A 19,828-nucleotide genomic window follows, 5' to 3' on the forward strand; every position below is an offset into this window, starting at 1 on the left:
TGACAAGAATTTCAATGTAAATGATGAAATCAATTTTATTCAACAGAAACATTCTAAATACTAAACAACAGTTTTTTTTTATCACGAATAAAAACATTATGTTGAACAATATACTTTTAAAGCAGAACATTTATGAAATTTTTTTTAATGTTAAAGTTACATTGAATGAATATCATAAAATAAAACATACAACACAGTAAATTTAATAAACAAGAATAAGGTCATGATATATATATATATATATATATATATATAAATAGAGAGAGAGAGAGAGAGAGAGAAGTTAAATAGGATATAAAGATGAGTTAGAAGAAACACTTTTATGCTTTTATAGAATTTTATACTTCAAAATTGATATGTTAAAAAAATGGGGGAAAAAAAAAAGTAAAACATGCATGTAGCAATGAAGTTGGGAATAAAAATTATATGATAAATGCTGATATGGAAATTGATTTTCAATGAAAAGACCTGTATTTATTAAAACAGAATGTAAACAATGTCAGTAAAAATATCGTTGCGGACGCCTTTTCTATTACAATTCACTCAAATGATCAAAAGATCTCCAGATGAGTGATATACTCACGAAAAAGTGTATTAATCAGTGTTCTTAAATGCAATTAACGACCTGATTGCATATCACAGCTCTTTATTAACGGACAAAACACATTCAAAAACAAACTACACTATTTACAAGATGTTGCCATACAGTACAAGCTAAATCAAAACAAAACAAATAATTCTTAGGTTATAGGTGGATGGTTTGTATTCAGACATTGAAAATAATATTGCACAATCTTAAATTGAACACATACATAAGACAAAAAAATAAACAGAGTGAAATGTTTTACAACGTGTTACATACTCCCACCTTGCAAAGTGATGGGTTACAAACTGAACTTTGCAATATAAACAAATTGAAATTTATAATACTTAATTCCTCGTGAAATCTGGTTTTAGTATGGTGTATCTCCTCAGAAATATCAGTCCTTTCAACAGGAGAATTGGGAACCTGCTCAGCAGGTAAATCAGGAACATGATCAGCAGGTGAATCAGGAACATGGTCAGTAGGTGAATCAGGAACATGGTCAGTAGGTAAATCAGGAGTCTTCTCAATAGATAAGCCACTTTTTCCTGAGGTCTTCAAAACATCAATTTCAGTTTTTGCTGACACTTCCAATGGATAAAGCCTTTGGAAGGGACGGAACCTCTCACCATGGGAGGTTCTAATTCTCGCTACTCTAGGGACACCATCTTTGCCAGGATAAACCTCCAAGATAACACCAAGAGGCCAGTCAATGCGTCGAATATTGTCATGACCAATCAGTACAACATCGCCCACTTCTAAAACATCACTTTTCCTTGTCCCTCTGTGGACCAGAAGAGCAAGATATTCATTTCTAAATCTTTGTCTAAGATCTTCACGCAACTTCTGCAAATATTTGGTGCGCTTTACCAACGAAGATCGATCTACTTTATCTAAATCTGGCGTTTCATAGTTGCTGTTTCCGTGAATAAACATGGCTGGAGTCAAAGGTAGCAATTCATTTGGATCATCTTGTATGTATGTCAACGGTCTAGCATTGATTATGGACTCACAGTCACATAAGATGGTTAGGAGTTCTTCATAATTTATAATAGATTTTCCTAATACTCGACGTAAAAGCTCTTTGAGCATTCTCACAATACGCTCCCACCATCCACCCCACCAGGCTGCTGTGGGTGGGATAAATTTCCAAGTGATTTTCTGAGCAGTTGAGTACACAGAAATTTTATCCCAATCTAATGCTCGCAACGCATTATTTGTCCCTACGAAATTAGTACCGTTGTCACTGTAAAGTACTGAAATCCTGCCTCTTCTTGCAATGAACCTTCTTAAGGCTTGAATAAAAGTATCAGTAGTGAGTGATCGGACTAATTCAAAATGCACTGCTCTGTAGACAGCACAAGTAAATAAAACAATCCAGGCCTTTCCTTTCGACTTAAGATAAAGAGGACCTGCATAGTCTACACCTGTTACTTCAAATACCTTTGTCTGAGTAACTCTATCTTTAGGCAGTGGAGCGAAGGGTACTTCAAGATGTTTAGCTTTATAACGCTTGCAAATCACACACTCAGAAAGAACCTGCTTAACTAATCTTTTGGCTCTAATTATCCAAAATTTCTCTCTAAGCCGGGCAAGTAATATTGAAGAGCCTGCATGCATTGCTTTTATATGCTCCTCACGAATTAATTTTACTACAATATCATTGGCAGGTAAGAGAATTGGGAACTTGAAATCTTCCTTCTCACAACTATCTGCTAGTTTGGTTCTTATTCTCAGAAGCCCATCTTCATCTTTAAATGCTTGCATTTTAGCAAGAAATTTCTCATCTTGAAAGGCATTTGACTGCATGGACTTGAAACACAAAATCTCTGCTTGTCTGAATTCTTCATAGACTAAGCTTCCTTTTAGCTTGGTTGCATTTGAAACGTTATGAATAAAACGTAGAATCCATGCCACTACTCTGATGTTTCTACTATAGGTGGAAAAATATTCACTCTTTATATCTGTTGTTTGAATATTCACCATAGAGGTCACGATAGCTCTTCTCTCTTTATTCACTTCTTCCTCATTGACATCTACTACAACATCACTAACAGGCCATTCATGAGACGAAAGATACAACCAACTGGGACCTTCCCACCATTTCGAACTGCAAAGCTGCTTCGCTGAACACCCTCTACTCGGACAGTCCGCTGGATTCAGTGATCCAGGAACGTGTCTCCAAGCTTTGACTGGTGTCAGCTTCCGAATTTCTTGAACACGGTTGTAAACAAATACACCCCACGGTTCTTCTCTCTTCAACCAAGCCAGCACAGTAGTAGAGTCTGTCCAGAAATAAACATTGTCTGTTGGAAACTCTTTCAAGACAGTGGAAGAAAGACGAGCAGATATAGCAGCACCAAGAAGTTCCAGCCTTGCAATAGTTGTTTCCTTTTTCCCACAAGGTGCAATTCTAGTTTTACTCTGCACCAGTTGTATGTGTACAGAGTTTCCACTATCAACTCGTAGGAAAACAACCGCAGAATAGGCTAGTTTGCTTGCGTCGCAAAAAAAATGCAATGAAATATGCTCAAATCCGCTATCACAGTGTAACCACCTTGGTACTTTAACATGCTTCAAATATTCCAGCTCCATTAGCCACTTCAGAAAATCTTGACGTGTTTTTAGATCTACTTCTTCATCCCAACCGATTTTAGATTTCCACAAATTTTGTAGCCAGAGTTTTGGTAGTAGCAACACTGGACTGGTAATCCCCAAGGGATCAAACACTTTGTGGGAAGCAGCAAGAATATTTCTTTTCGTGATTACCTCTTCCATTAGTTCTCTCAAATCAGGAATATTTATTGAAAGAGTATCACAATGTCTGTCCCAAATCGTTCCCAGGATGATTGTAGGACTTGGTATTGGATCAGATGGGCTAGAGTGCTCCCACCCTCGTAAGTCAAATTTTCTTTCAGCCATGATCTCCGTGGCTACATCAATAAATCGTTCTAGCTCCGACTGGGTTTTGACGCTTGCTAAACAATTGTCCACGTAAAAGCTGTTCATCAACTTTTGAATAATGCACTCAGGGTATCTTCCACGGCCTTGCTGCGCTTCTTCCAACTTTCTCTCCAAGTGGTATTGGATTGTTGACCCAAGCAAGAAAGGGCTGCTGGAAACACCAAACACCACTCGGCAATGTCGGTAATGTATGAGTTCTCCTTCTTCACTGTGCCACAAAAATCGCAGGAAATTTCGATCCTCCTTATATAGACTTATTTGTAAGAAGGCCTTCCGTATATCAGCCGAAATGCCAAACCTATACAGTCGAAACCTTGTTAACATGGAAGGGATCAATTCAATCAAGTTTAATCCCTTTTCCAAACAGTCATTGAGGCTGACCGCTCCCTTTTGTTTTGATGAAGCGTTAAAGACGGGCCTAATTTTCGTAGTGCTGTTCGGCTTCACCACATGTCGATGGGGCAGATAGTGACAAGCGGACTTTATTTCCTCTTGGGGAACTTCTTCAATTATGCCTTCTCGTTCCCATTCTTTAAAGACATCACCGTATTCTTGAAATAAGTTTTCCTTCTTCAGCTTATGGGTTGTCACTTGCAACCCTTTGAGTGCCAAATTGAAGTTGTCTGGAAGAGGCAAATGACCGTCAAGCCAAGGTAGGGAGACAAGGAATCGCTCTTCTTCATCGACCTTGACAGTTCTTAAGAAGTGCTCCATCGACGCTTTATGAAGCTCCTCTTTGGTTTTTTGTTCTGAAGGATCTTGGATCCCCAAGGAATCTAATCTCCATAATTGGGAGATATCCATCTCTTTCACAAATAGGGAGGCCACCAGCATAGCATTGCATAATGACGACATCTCATTCTCAGGAACTTTACCTGACAGAGTCCAGCCAAGTAGTGTCTCCATGGCAACAAGCCCACAGGATAGAACTCTACGCTGGCCAGTCATGAGCTTCCCTATCACATCTGAACCAAGAAGCACTTGAACAGATTGTGGCTCCTCCCCTACATCTGATAGCCTGATCTTCATCTCACGGAGCTCTGTAATCCATGAACCTGGAGTGACTGATGAAATTTTGTCACATATAGATGGCTGGTCTAATGCTTCCAGGTTGCATGTAACACTGTTGTCTTGATTTCTCAGTTTTATCCTATAGCAATTATGTTCGCACTTGTCAGATTTAATGCCCCCAAACAATGAGTGCATCAGAATTTCCTTTCTGAGTGGGATATATCCCATTTTCTCAACAACATTCTTTAATACATAAGTCTTTTGTGACCCAGAATCTAGAATTGCCCTAACTGGGATTTCTTTGTTACCACACACCATTTTTAATTTCAACGTTTGGAGGAACACCCTGGGACTAGAAGTGTTGTTGGCCATATTAACTTCAACATTTGGACTCTTATTCTCACTCTTGAATGAATCTTGATTCTTAGCCTCTAGAGACTCACACATAAGTGGGACATGCTTTTTCCCACATATTACACATCTTAAAAATGCCTTACAGGAACGAGATGTATGCTTTGGTGTTAAGCAAGCAAAACAACATTGCTTCTCTCTTAAAATATTATACCTTTCAGCCAAACTCATCTTCTGAGCTTGAAAACAGTCTGGGCTCGAGTGTTTCCCAGTACAGAAAACACATTCTTTCTTCACTTCTTTTGAAGTTGTAGTCAATAAATTGGCAGCTGTAGGTACCTTTTTCATTGGAAAATCTCTTACTTTTTTCTTAAATGATTGGCGATTTTCATCTGCACCCAAGCCAAAACCAGCCATAGCCAAATTAATTCTTTCTTCGCCCTCCGTTTCTGCTTTAAGAAAAGTCATCAAGTTGGTTAAACGGTCTTTAGCATCAGTTGAGACTGCCGAAGAAGCACTTCTATTCCATGCTTTCAAAAAGTCCTCTTGAAAACAAGACTCCACCATGGGATAAAGAATTGAAGCACACTTATCAGTAGTCACTCCTAAAGTCTCTAAGGCTCTCAGATAAGATTCGAGTTTATCATAGAGAGATGTCATCGATATTTTCTCATGTTTCTGAACTGAGATTATCAACTTCAATAATTCCCGAACATAAACTTCTACTAATAGTTCATCTCTCCCAAATCGTGCTTTTAAACTTTCAACTGCTTTGGCATAATTGGCTGCTGTTGCCGGGAAGCTTTCTACTACTTCTCGGGCTCGTGATCCATTTACAGTAGCTTGCACAAGATATTGAAATTTGTTCTCAGGCGCGATTTCATCATCGTTATGAATGTGTTGAAATTGGCTCCAAAATTGTAGCCAATCTTTAATATCGCCATTAAACTGTCTAAATTCTAATTTTGGCAGATTAAATTTCTTTTTAGCACCAGATATAACAGTATTTTGAGACTCACCTGTAATTGGCAACGTTGCTCTGATTCTCGCCAATTCCAGTTCGTGTTCTCTTATTTTTCCACTTTCTTCGTATTCTGTTTGCTTTTGTTTTTGTTCTTCTTTTAGTTTTCGCTGGCTCACGGCCGTTACTAAAATATTTGTCACAAAGTCTGGATCATCCAAATACTCTTTGCTATTCAAAATAATATCTTTCAGTTCAGAAATTTTTACCTTATCAGGCAGTGTCTCTCCAATTTCTTCTGCTACAAACAACAAGTCCTCTTTCAAGAAGCCCTTAGCTGTTTTAAACATGTTTGTATTCCAAAACAATGTCCTGTCGCGTAACGCCAGAAATGTAAACAATGTCAGTAAAAATATCGTTGCGGACGCCTTTTCTATTACAATTCACTCAAATGATCAAAAGATCTCCAGATGAGTGATATACTCACGAAAAAGTGTATTAATCAGTGTTCTTAAATGCAATTAACGACCTGATTGCATATCACAGCTCTTTATTAACGGACAAAACACATTCAAAAACAAACTACACTATTTACAAGATGTTGCCATACAGTACAAGCTAAATCAAAACAAAACAAATAATTCTTAGGTTATAGGTGGATGGTTTGTATTCAGACATTGAAAATAATATTGCACAATCTTAAATTGAACACATACATAAGACAAAAAAATAAACAGAGTGAAATGTTTTACAACGTGTTACACAGAAATCACTGAGGTGCACAATGGTATAACGTGATATTATGATAACAGTCAATTTCAGTTTAAATACAATAAACTATTGACATTTCATTTTTAACAATAGAAAAGTTGTTTGATATAAATTCACTTTGAATACATCACAAATCTGCAAATGTAATTAGAAAACTAGTAATAATGCTTTCTGGAGTCATCCATTTTGCTCTTTTGTTATTAGACATGATTACCCAGCAATAACTGAATAACATAAATTACTAAAAGATAAAGAAAACTTTAGGGTTCATAATAACACCCTATAATGCATTTTATTATAATGCTAAAAACTAAAAATCAAATGCAAAAATTATTTGACGTTAATTAATGGTTTTTATACTTAACTAATTTATATATTGAATTAAATGACATGTGTTTTTAAAACTTAAATATATATTTCTTACATATAGCATTCAATTTATCAAATTAAGAGCACTTTTAATAAAATACATCAATTATATATATATTATAACAGTCAATAAGAAAATTCAATTTTCAGTAGTTAGTAAAGATTTCACTTATTAAATAAATCTTTAAGAATTTATTCACTTCCACCTAAGTTTAGCATTATAGCAGTTGTTATTTTTACAGCAGGATTTTTTTTACTTACATTAATTAAATTTAGATAAGATTTTTTAGAAAATGCAATGCCCGACATTTAGTGTCTGCCGCTTTATGCTACTCTGAGTAATTAATGCCTTTAAAAATAGGTTTGTTATAAAGATGATCTTACAGCGACCAAACGGGCGATAAATGACGGTTTGTTTCGCCAGCTGGCGACAAGTAACACCCACACCTGTGGAGATGAACTTCGCTCCCCAACGAAAACGAGTGATTCACTTCCTGGCTTCGTCAACCTGCTCTGAACTTCTGCCTCGCGCTGGTCGATGGACATACGTCCGTTGTATCATCATCTATATTCGTTTGTTTAATTCGTAATTAAATTTTATTATTGTTACTCTATATGGCTGACAGTACTTTAATTTAAGGTAAATTTGGCAACTCGTTTTAAGCCACGCACCAAAATCTTTCTCCACATTTCTCAATGCTGCATCTTTTCTACATTTCTGTGTTGGATGCGAAAAAGAAAACATCGTAAGCATTGCTTTGGGTTATCAATAAACAAATATACTCTTTGTCTTGTTAGCCATATCTTAATCTAATATGGAATGATGATACCAAAAATTGTGATTAAGACAGATTCTGAAGGATTATTTGCGTATTTCCTAGATACAAAAACGTCTTAATTCATAGATTCATAGTATCTTTAGAAACAACAAACTTAAAAATTCAATAATATATTACTGTTGCTAATCTGAATTAACAACTATTTTCAAAATAATATTTATAATTATTAAACTATTTGTGAGTTACTTTTAAAGGAAATATTTATAATTTGTGTCGCAACAAAATATCATCCTGTTTTGTTCCAAATGCGCAACTCATAGGTCAAATCTTTTTGCAAAACAATATCGATCATCATTCTTGTTCTTCATTCAAAGCTTTTATTCCAAAAGCTGTTTCTAATAAACAGTATCTTTGAATTCTTCTCCAATCTCTGAGGTTTTTTTAATATCTATTGAATGCACTCTTCAGGCATTAGGGGATAAAACGGCCTTTAATAACCCAAAATTCCGTTCTCATCCTCTAATCCTATTTCAATCAATCAATCAGTGTAATAGTGATGGGAAATCTCGTTCATTTGAAAGATTAGGCTCAAAATCGTTCGTTCACCAATTTGACCCGTTCGTTTCAGGTCGTTCGCGAACGATTTCGACTCTTCGAACGAATGAGTTAGGCTCTTTCGTTCGCGAACGAATGAATTAGCTCTTTCGTTCGAGAACGAATGAACTAGGCTCTTTCGTTCGAGAACGAATGAATTAGGCTCTTTCGTTCGAGAACGAATGAACTAGGCTCTTTCGTTCGAGAACGAACGACATTGTTGCTTTTCACTCATTACGTCACTGGCCAAACCGGAAATTTCCGGTTGTATTGAGTCTCGTAAAGAAAGGTGACTTCTACTGTAAGTGTTTACTTCTCGGCGCATGCGCTGTTATTTTGCCATATGCAGTTCTTTCTGAGAAGCAGAGAATGGGGGAATTCATAGAGTCTAATGATTTTTTTCCCCTCTCGCAGGTGGGAATGAAGGAACAGGCTTTGTAATTTTGATCTTTTCTCAGTTATTCTACTGCCTGAGATTACAGTGTTAATTAATGGTTTTTTAAAGGCGTTTTTTTTCCGTTTTTACTTTTTATTTAATTATGAAATATCTTTCATGATTGGTTATTTTGGCAGTACGGAGTTTCCTATTACGTTTAGATAATTCCATAAAAAATTAAGCTCTGCTTACTAAGTATAAAAGTATTTCGTTTTACGAGATATTACATCATTTTAATATTGCTCAATAAATTTTAAAGTAACATTATAAATCATCATTTAGTTATATATTTATTTATTCAGCTTTTATTTTTATTTTTAAATTTTATTTATTTATTTTTACTTCCTAGAATATATGCCAATAGTCGTGTCTACGTAATTAAGGGCAGGATTCATTTAGAACTCGAGCTTTTAGAATTTTGATATTCCTATTGTTTTATACTTGCACAAATTTCATTAGATTTTTATTGTTTAAGAGCTATACTATTACATTTATTCTTATATATGGTTACTTGCATCTTTTATGTTCTCTCTTTAGTAGAAAAATATATCTTAAATTATCATTTAATAATTTATAATATGATAAGTAAAAGATTGTTCTTGCCTTACAGGGTGCGTAGTGACAATCTGCTGCAAAAGTAAAGTACTTTTAAGCACCTTTGTATAAGTATGCATATGTAAACTGCATATTTTCTAATCATAGAATTTTTTTTTAATTTTATAACAATATATAGTTTTTACTGAAAAAATCTTATTATTAAATTTTAATATTTATTTTTCTATTTGCACAATATCTTCTATTGTAAAATTATGCTTTTTTGGATTTGACAAAAACATAGAAATAATTATACAAATGAAAAAAATATTAATACCAAAAAATTTAAGTAAACTTTTATAAGATTAACAATAAAGATTTATGAGCTTTTCCAACATTTCTTAAAATTAAAATAAAATATACATGAACATTTCTGAAAATGCCGATAGTGATGTAGAAGAACAAATGATGCATTTTCAATATGACCTCAAATTTTGTGTGTGATTTTTATAGAAGCAACAACTATTACGATCAAACATGGCTGGGATAGAAAGAGTATTAAATAATCATTCTTACTCATTCTATTAAGTAAGTAGTGCTCGTTCAATTAAGTAATTTTATTTGCATTCTTATAAAGCTAAAAACTAAAGCTTACCTTTAGTTTTAGTTTTAGACAGTCGTATGATCATCATACGACTGCCTAAACTGCCATGAAATTGATTATAGAAAAATGCCAAGTTCTAAATAAGTTTTTAAAATCCTTTTTAATAGAAATGATTAAAACAAAATTTTTACTCAAAACTACACTTATAGTCACAAAATTACATACCAAATTTGATTATTTTAGTTCAAATTAGTTATTGTTGAGTTATCGCGTTTACATATATCTGAAAGTACAGACCGACATGCGGTGAATCCCTTGTTGGTTTTGGCACACAATTTGACAGATGTTTATACAATAGATACTAAATCTGTGTACCAAACTATCTAGCTCTCTTCGTTTTGTAGTTACCATGCTAACTTATATTTGAAACAATCAGATAGACAGATTTCCTATACACAGATGTTGCAGAAAATTTGATCGAAATCTACAAGTTTGGTGTGAAGACCGCATACCAAATTTCATCCATCTAGCTCAAAGTGCTTTTGCGTATAACATAAAACCAATTTTAACCAAATAGCAATAAGAATAAAAGCCTTTTTCCTCTTTTATAATTATTTTAACAGCAGCAAAATAATACGATTCAATGATTCGAAGAAGAAATATCATTTTGAATTTCATTATAATAAAAGTATTTGTTATAAACTGTGTCCACTTATTTCTCAGAAATTATTTTTAAAAAATTACATTCAACCAAACAAAATTTTTATTATTCAAATGCGACTCTTTTTTAACCTTTAAAATGGTGTTAAAATAATTTTTATGCGATAATATGCTTTGATGTTTTGATAAAAACACATTAAAATTCTATTTTTTAAAGTAAATTTTGAATTAAAAGTTTGAGAAATCCGTTTTTAGTATGCCTCTAACGTGCAAAAAATAACTTCCCAAATTTCATGTTCCAAATTTCAATGGCTTTATGCTAAGCATCGATCAGGACAAGACTTTATATAAGAAGAGAAATTTCATACAAAATTTAATAATACTTTATAGTTTTACCTAAAGATTTTCCAGACGTTCCATTTTTTTTATCGCTGTGTTTGATTATAATTTATTAATTACGGAAAGACGCGTTTGATGTTAAAACATAACATTGAAATAGTATATTTCCATATTTATTAAAATCATTGCTGCATCAGAAAATTTAATCATTCGAGAGGGGTTTTTTTTCTTGTTTTTTTTTTCGTCCTTTTTTTCCCTGTTTATTTTAAAAGTTATTGATATAAATAACTTACTGTAAGTACTTAATTCTTATAAATTTTAATTTTGTATTACTTAATTCCCAAAGCAATTGCTTGCATTTATTTATTAGAATATAAAGAGAATAATATTCTAATGTTGAAAACTTATTAAGATATATGTATATTCAAATCTAAGAAATAACTTTATTAACAATGTAAATTTTAAAAAATTACTAAATTTATTCATTTAAAATGATAGAATAGTAACACAGGGCAAATAATATTTTATGGAAAAAAATATTATTTTTTTTGGTCGATATATACCAATTAAAATTTGCAGGTATCCTCTCAAAATTATCCAAATCAAAACCTCTTATTTCACTTCCAAACGATTCTGCATACCCACAATAATAGTTAGAAGAGAACGCTTGCTAGCATTTTTTTAAAATTATGTTCGTTGATTTAAGCAATGCACAAAAGATATAATATCAGCCAATTTTCAAATGATTTACAAAATTCTTTAAGGAAGGAATATTTAATTTGCTATTTTATAATTAAAACTGCTTCAAGAACTGGTAGGGAGAAGATTGAGCCTCGAAAAATACTTAATACTATTTTAAACACAGTTTTCTGAAACAATAAGCATTTTAATTCATTTGTTTTTTTAATTTATTATTTTTACATACTTTCCGATATTTGTAAATTATGTGTTGGGCCTAAAAGTTGGTCGAATTTCGGAATGGAAATAATTTTATTTTCTATCAAATTTGATTTCTATTCAATAATCTGTCCCGAGTTATCTATTTTCAGAAACTTCAATATAGTCCTCGCTATCAGAATAATTTTCTAACAAAGTAGAAATATTTTCTTCTTGAAAAGAATTTGAAATGTCAAATTCAGCATCTTCCTCATCACTTATATCAAATCAGATTCATCTAAATCTTCACAGAGTATTTTATTAATTTCTTTTTGAATTAAAACTTTCCGATAACCCGGCATTTTAGCAAGAGATTTTAGTAGCTGCAGAAAGCGCACTGTAAATTAAGCATCTACCCTCAAATAATTTTTGGAAACATCAATCAACAGTGACAGGGGGAACGGAAGCAACCACTGTTAAAAAGACAAAATCGCCCCCACCGTTTTACGACCCTATTGAGAAAAGGGGAAGAAAATAAACAGGTGCCATTTCCGCCGTTCCCGTTTTTGTCTTCTTATCTGTAGGGGGTTCACGCATGAAATTAGCAAGTTCCACACCGTCGTTCGCGAACGGAAATAGCCAGGTCCACACAGTTAATGAACGGGAATAGCCGGGTCCACACAGTCGTTCGAGAACGGAAATAGCCAGGTCCACACAGTCGTTCGAGAACGGAAATAGCCAGGTCCACACAGCTAATGAACGAAAATAGCCGGGTCCACACAGTCGTGCGGGAACGAACGACTTACTCAGAAGATAGCGACCCGATTCAGTTCGTTCACTTAGAGGTCCCGTTCGTTTCGAACCGTTCGTTCGCGAACGACCCACCTCTACAGTGTAATAATTTCATTTCATTCGCGTTATTAAATAGATGTATTGATTTCATAAAAAAACATAATGTCCAATAATGGTGATACTTTACATGTGAGAATTTCTTTTTGAATTAGAAATATTTCATTTTCACTACAAGCGAATTATTTATTTAACATTCCAAACTTTTTTCTAGATTTTAATTTCTGCGGTTATATCTTGGGATCATCAGCTGGTGCGAAATCTACTAGATGAAAACCAAGAATTTTCTTTTTCAGTTAGTTAAGTATTTGATGTTGAAATTCCTCGGTTCTTTTGATGTGTGCATTTTTTAATTTACTCAAGAGTATTAAAATAATGAACATTGCATTAATTTACTATGTGTGCGTTATTTGTTTAACTTAGAAGAACTTTTTTAAGTTTGTGAATTGTAATGCAATCTGTTTTAACATAAAAAAAGTTTTAATGCAAAAAGAAAAGGAATATTTGTTAAGTTTAAATTTTTTTTACTATTTAAATGTATTAGCGTCATGTTGTATCTGAAACCATTATAAATATTTATTTAAATTATATTTCTGATTATTGTCATTTTTTAAAAATTTAATTATAATTTGTTAAAATTTTTTAAAAATTTATTTAATTAAGTTTCAGAGCCAATTATACCATTCTAACCATTTAAAGTTTTCAATTTAGTTATAATATGCTGTTTTACATTGAGGATTCACTTGTTTGTTGATAGCACCTCATTTGTTGGTAGACAGATTTGAAAGTAAAAAGCCACATTATTAAGTAATATGTTGTCTCAAGAAATATTTGAATAATTAATTTTTAGATATCAAATGATTGCATCACTTGAAACATAATACATAGCAAATAATATGGAAGCAAAAAGAATATATGATTAAAATAATATGTTTGCAAATAATAAAAATTTTTGGTTCAGTTTCAGGATAAGTTGAGCTATTTTTGAAATTTTATGTTGTTTCCAAGATTATCCAATTTCTTCTTGGAACATTTAAAACAGATTTGAATTAAAAGTAAAGACTTGAAGTTTAATGGTAGTTTTCACCATAACAATGGTTTGAAAATTCACGTGGAATGTTTGGGATTATTATCATACGAAAAGATAAAAAATCATCTTAGAGATAAAAATTTTTATGTACTTTTGTTAACTGTCTTTAGAGACTGTTTAGATGCATATCTTTGTAACATTGAAGTAATTCCAATTATTTAACCTCAAGCAAACTTTTCTATCTTCATATTTTTAATTTTTAATAAGTTTTTTTGTTAAATGTCTTGAATTAGTTTGTTTCGAGTAATTAGTGTTCTAAATAACCCATAAAGGCTGTTTAAACCCAGTATTCAAAATAATTATTGTATGGAGTGTAAAGGTTCTCTATAAGAGTCTAAATTGTTTTCCATTAGTTTAATTCCCTAGGAAATTCTTCATTCTGATACAGTATATAAATATGAGCTGAATATCCTCTTGAATCTAATTTCTTGCCATGTGAGGAAAAGGATTTTACTTCTTTAGATAATGCAATTCTTCTAGAATTTGTATAATTCCTAATATATTCAGTTATTGATGGTGACCTAGCACCTCTGACTCTGACATTTTAAGTCATTCTAGATATAACTTTGCATTAGACTTAAGATTACATTAAAAAAAACTTTTGTATTTACAGTTCAATTATGATTAAGTATAATATTAATTTGTAGGTATATCAATTTGGGTATTTCTTGTATATTGAAGGTGTTAAATCACCCCTTGTTCAAATATGATTTTATCAAGTTTAGAAGATGTTAAAAATGCCCATACAGATTCGAATATAATTTAGTTAATTTTTATTTTTAGTTAATAATTTTTTTATTATTTCACATCAAAGTTACATTTAGTTTTAAAAAAAATAAAAATTCAAAAGCATTTACTTTTGAATTTTTTCTAACTTTTTAGTTTCACTTTTAATATTGATAATCAATATGCAAGAAAGAAAATCATGCTGGATACCGGTTGTAAATATGCTTGGGTTTGTTCCTCTAGTGTCAAATAATTTCTCGGGGGAACATTCATTTTTGTAATATGAGGCTGAATTCAAAATTTGCTGTAACATTTATGTATATATATTACTTATTATTCACTGTGCATGTGGTTGTAATAACAGTTTATTTATTTCATCTGTTAAATTTAATTTGGATATAACAGGTAAAACTAAAACAAGAATTTAAAATAAGTCTTTTGTCTTTAAAACATATTTATTCCATTTGCTTTACATTTTAGAGCAGAAAAAATCTTTTGCATGTAATTTGCAATGAATCAAAGAAGTCTGAAGGAAATTGTGAGCAGCTAACATTTTTCAACATAAAGAAATCAATTATTTACATGTTGGTAGATGCTGGAGTTGACCTTGAACAACTTGATGAGGTTTTTTTTTTTAAATTTCATTTTATTAAAATCAGTGTATTTGTGTATTTAAAAAAGTATAATTTTCATAATTCTTATTCACTATTGATTTTTTAAAAATCTTTTAGTATAAGAATTTCTATTTGTTTTACAAAAATATTATGTTTCTTAACACTGGAATTGAGAGGGGGCGGGAAATGTGTGGAAATAGTCTCACTTAAAAATTGTAAGAAAGATTTTGCACATTTTGTTTTTATTGTGTTAATCATTGCATGTGTTTTTTTCATGCTAAAATACTAAAGAAAAATGGTGCCTATGCCTAGCATTTTGAAAAATAAATATTTTGATGCTTGTTTTCTAGAATTTGCCTTTTTGTTAATTATTGAAATCTATTTTTTGCATTAGATATTATTCATACATAGCATAATCATTGTATTGTGAGATAATATTACTTTAAAATTATAAATTACAAGCTTTATTGCTTATTGATGGGAAAATAAGTAATGTCAAATTTTTATTTTCATGCTCTCATATTTCCATGCAAGCTACTAATTACATTGCTCATTTAGGAATACTTGAAATGCATGTTATTGGCAAACTTAGTAAATAGACTAACATGATATCTTTGATGATCAATCATTGATTGTAATATATATAATATTTTGGGTGATTTGCTGGCACATTGTTAATACATTAGTACTCATTTTGTAGAAACCCTTGTGTATCCAAGTCATTAGATTTTGTGGTTTCTGAATACTTCCTATAAAGCTTTATTACACTGTGTGCATGCTACTATTGCCAGTAGATGGAATGAACTCCAAAATTTTATTATTCTTTTATGATCATCTGTGAGGATAACTGGGTTAAATTATGCATGACATGATGAAAGAAAAGCATATAGACACATTTATAACTTTTTAAAAATTATATGTTTCCAATCTTTTTGTTAATAATTGTTCCTTTACAGAATTATAATATTTCTTTTATGCAGTGAATAAACTCGTTACTTAAACTCGATGATTATTTTGTAATTGCCTTGCATCTAAGAATGTATGGCTTTCCATAATATAGGAACCATTATACATTATAGAATAAAGTTTTATGTAGAAATCCCTTTAAGTTATGCTACTTGTAAACAATTCTTCAATTATCATTTGAGGACTGAAAATAATAGTGAAGCAACATATCTAAAATTAAATTTTATTTTGGAACAAATTCATTTTGTATAATCTGGAAATGTTTCCTTTGTTGAATCTTCTAGATGTGCTTCTGAATTAAATTATAATTTTTGTTATTCTTTTAAAGTCAAAATAGTGCAAATCATAAATTTATGTTTTTAAAAAGGCTGGCAACACATGTTTATTCTATGTTGTGAAGAATGAAGATTGTGTGATATGTGATGTTCTTCTGCAGTGTGGAGCAGATATGTGGGCAGAGACTGAGGTAACAGGAAATTTGCTTACCACATATATAATACAAAATCAAACCTTATTTTGCTTTTAAACTATTGTATCTTTTGGTTTTCAGTTTTATTAATTCATCTTTTTTTACTTTAAATTCTTTCAGATTTATTGATTGAGAGATATTCCCATTCTTTTTATATGCATATTTATTTTCAATAAACTGTAAAAGGAAAATGTTTTTTTGAAAAATAATTTTTAATAAGAATTATTTTTAAGCATCGTGCTTCTGATATAATTTGGTTGATTATCGTTTGTTAATTATTCATTGCAAATAAAAATGTTATTTTCACACCATTTTGTTTTTTAAAAATTGGTAGAAAATAAAATTTTAATACCAGAAAGGAATGTCATTGATTCAACAAAAATACATTATATTCTTTACAGTTTTAGATAAATATATATATATTATTCTTTGCATTATCTAGACTTGAGGTGAAAGAATACAAATGGAGTAGTAACGAAATGTTATGCAGGATGGTGACAGAACTGGGAAATCAGTGAATTTTATCAATCTAAAAAAGTTAGAAAAATTCATGAAAATATATATATATATATATTTTAATGAAAATTGTGAATGCTAGAATTTTGTGCTGTTATTTCTTTACATCCAAAGCCTAATGTCATCAAAATGATCATAGCAACAGCAATCACGGACGGCTTTCATTTCAAGGGTATATTGACATCTTTTTACTTTTATTATGATAAGAAGAGCGATAAACTGATGAAAGTTGCTTACAGCAATCTTAATGAAACTTTTCAAAAGTTCAGTTTTCACTTTTCAAAGAGTGAACAAATTTTAGATCAACATGCCTTTCAATACAAAAAATCTTGCAATGATGCTGCAATGATGTTGTATATATTAAAGATAATTGTAAACTGCCTCATGATACCAGTAATATTGGGGGAGAATTTTTGATCAATAAAGATTATGTATGGGAGCATATGAAAGAGCAAACATTCATTGCAAGAAGAACTGTTTATGACAGCATTCATTCATTATTAGATATTATGAATAATTGGAAGTATCATAGTAATTGTTTTTAAGTGTGAGGAATTAATGGGCCAAATATGAAAAATATAAACAGAAGAAAGAAAAGGAATTCTGAAAAAATTTGGAAAGGATAAAAGGAAGAAAGAAGGAGTCACAATAAAAGCAAAAAAAGTTTAAATTCTTTAAATAGCTCAAAAAGAGATTTTAAGAGTTGAGGAAGAAACTGCAAGCTTTGAAATTTTGTAAAAAGGAGCTTTTAAAACTTTTTAATTCATTTAAAATATGATTAGTTGTTTTAAACCTTTTTTTTATTAGCACTCTAATAATTGATGTTTTAATTTTGAAATTAATAATTAATTTTTTATAATTTTTTTGTATTTTAATTATAATTGGCATGCATTTGTTAATTGTTACTTAAGTTATTGTCTTTAAAGTAGTATCTTACGTCTTGCATTATTTGTAATGATAAATGGAATTTTTTAAGCGAACTTTTATTTATTTATAAAAGCATAAGTTTAGTTTTTGATTATAGGAGTAATTTCTTATGATTTGTTAAAGAAAAAAAATGAAATAATATTTTGACAGTTTCTTTTGTTGAAATCTTTGCTAAAATTTATATTGTTAGGTGCTTATAACCATATTATTTTTATAATTTTTTAGGGCATTCTTTTCTTTTTTAAAAATTAAATTTCATGGAAATACATTTTTTTATATTCAATAAATCATAAAAATGTTTTTAATAATGTATATTATATACATACAATGATTTTGAGGAGGGAGAAAGTCAGGAAACTAATAAAACTAATAACCATAAATAAGGGAAATATTGCAAGCTTAGTCAGTGAAATTTTCACAACTTCCACAGTTAGCCTCTTATGGAACTGGAGCTTTCTAGAATATGTGTTGTTGCCATACTTTTGAAAATAAGCATGTGCATACATTCAATCATATAAATATTGAATGTCATTCTTTGATATAGCTATCCATGCTTGTTATACCTATTCAAAAATATTGACTAAATATTGAGGCATATAATAAAAATGAATCCTAAGTTAATTCAGCTGTAAATCTAGATCATAATATATTATCAACATTGTTAAGAGCATATCAAGTTATTGTTGCAGTGGAGCTTAGAATTGTGATGCTGGAATAAAAATCTGATAATTTTCTTTGTAATATAATAGTGTATTAAATCGTTCTTTCAAAAAATAATTAGGAAAAAAGGAAACAGCTTCCATTCCATTCAAATTTCCAGTCAACTCTTTCATAGCATCTCTGAGAATATCTGTATATTAAGAGTAAACGGTAAAAATGCAATAAAATTTTTGAATGTTGGAGCTCAAGAAATTTTCTGAAATAAGATTTTTTTTCTCCGTATTAAATTTTCATTTCTTAAATTTAATACGGAGATAGATACAAGAGATGAGACTATCTTAGAACAACTTTAAGACTTAACTTTAAGAAACTCATTTCAGATATTTTATTGATATTATATAAAATAATTATGATATTATACAGTATTCAAAATACAATTATGTAATGCCAAATGTATGATTTTAAAATAATAAGAAAGCTCATAAAGACAAAATTTCATAGTAAAATGCAAATTTTATTTTAAAATTGAATAGTTTCTCCATAACTCATCTTTTTTTTTTTATTTGTCTTGTAATTTTTTTTTTTTTTTTTTTTTTTTTGTAGCTTTATCATCCATTCTTAATAAACAATGCGCTAATAATTTAAAGCCATAATTTAAGTATAATTTTTAATCTCTATAAAATAAAATTTGAATCAAAATTTGCAATTTGTTATCGGAATGATAACAATGTGCGATGACATTCAGAAAAGCTTTCAATCTTTCTTGTTTTCTTGCTTTTCCTCTTGTCATATTTTTTTCTTTATATGCTTCCAGCTTTTCTACATCTCATTATTTAGAATTTCACCTAATTAACTGAGTACCAATGGTGAAAGCTGTATTGTATAATATGTAAGCATTGATGTTGTCTGTGTTTATAATTGTGACATAAATTTTGTAGTTACTTTTATCAATTTATGTTGCATTTGTTCATTTTATGTGCTTGCAGTTTGGTATATCTGTGTACGAATATGCTAACAGTTCGTCATCTGATGAGATGAAAGATATATTCCGTAAATATTTTGTAAGTATTCAATTTTCATTCTTACAAAAATGTAAATATTTTTCATGTTAACTTAGCATTAAAGTAGTTGTTCCTTAAAATATTGTTTTTGTAAATTATATCTGTAATGTAAGTGTAC

The 19,828-nt window shown here is 30.7% G+C and overlaps 2 protein-coding genes across 12 annotated transcripts in view; one reads left to right on the plus strand and one right to left on the minus strand.

The window, feature by feature from the left end:
* Nucleotides 1-844: 844 nt before the first annotated feature.
* On the minus strand, nt 845-6,220 carry LOC129988867 (uncharacterized). Its single transcript, XM_056097142.1, has one exon. The coding sequence runs from the start codon at nt 6,218-6,220 to the stop codon at nt 845-847; it is 5,376 nt and encodes a 1,791-aa protein (XP_055953117.1).
* Nucleotides 6,221-7,531: 1,311 nt separating this feature from the next.
* Nucleotides 7,532-19,828, plus strand: part of LOC129987417 (uncharacterized) — a 43,010-nt gene continuing 30,713 nt past the window's right edge. For 8 of the 11 annotated variants that reach the window (XR_008785574.1, XR_008785577.1, XR_008785575.1 and 5 more), the window contains exons 1-5: nt 12,707-12,813; nt 12,896-12,976; nt 14,978-15,121; nt 16,445-16,543; nt 19,636-19,710. Coding sequence is in view for 7 of the 11 variants with exons in the window: in XM_056095392.1 (XP_055951367.1) it covers nt 12,787-12,813; nt 12,896-12,976; nt 14,978-15,121; nt 16,445-16,543; nt 19,636-19,710 (426 nt within the window). In the remaining 4 variants the exon portion in view is untranslated. Of the gene's footprint in view, nt 7,757-12,706; nt 12,814-12,895; nt 12,981-14,977; nt 15,122-16,444; nt 16,544-19,635; nt 19,711-19,828 lie in introns of those variants that run through there. The other 3 variants (XM_056095395.1, XM_056095394.1, XM_056095397.1) reach the window with 3 other exon arrangements.

The sequence above is a fragment of the Argiope bruennichi genome, chromosome 10 (assembly GCF_947563725.1).
Source record: "Argiope bruennichi chromosome 10, qqArgBrue1.1, whole genome shotgun sequence".
Lineage (NCBI taxonomy): Eukaryota > Metazoa > Arthropoda > Arachnida > Araneae > Araneidae > Argiope > Argiope bruennichi.

What these genes read in the sequence shown, in the direction of transcription:
- LOC129988867 (XM_056097142.1), bottom strand. Translation starts at nt 6,220, where the DNA reads ATGTTTAAAACAGCTAAGGGCTTCTTGAAAGAGGACTTGTTGTTTGTA.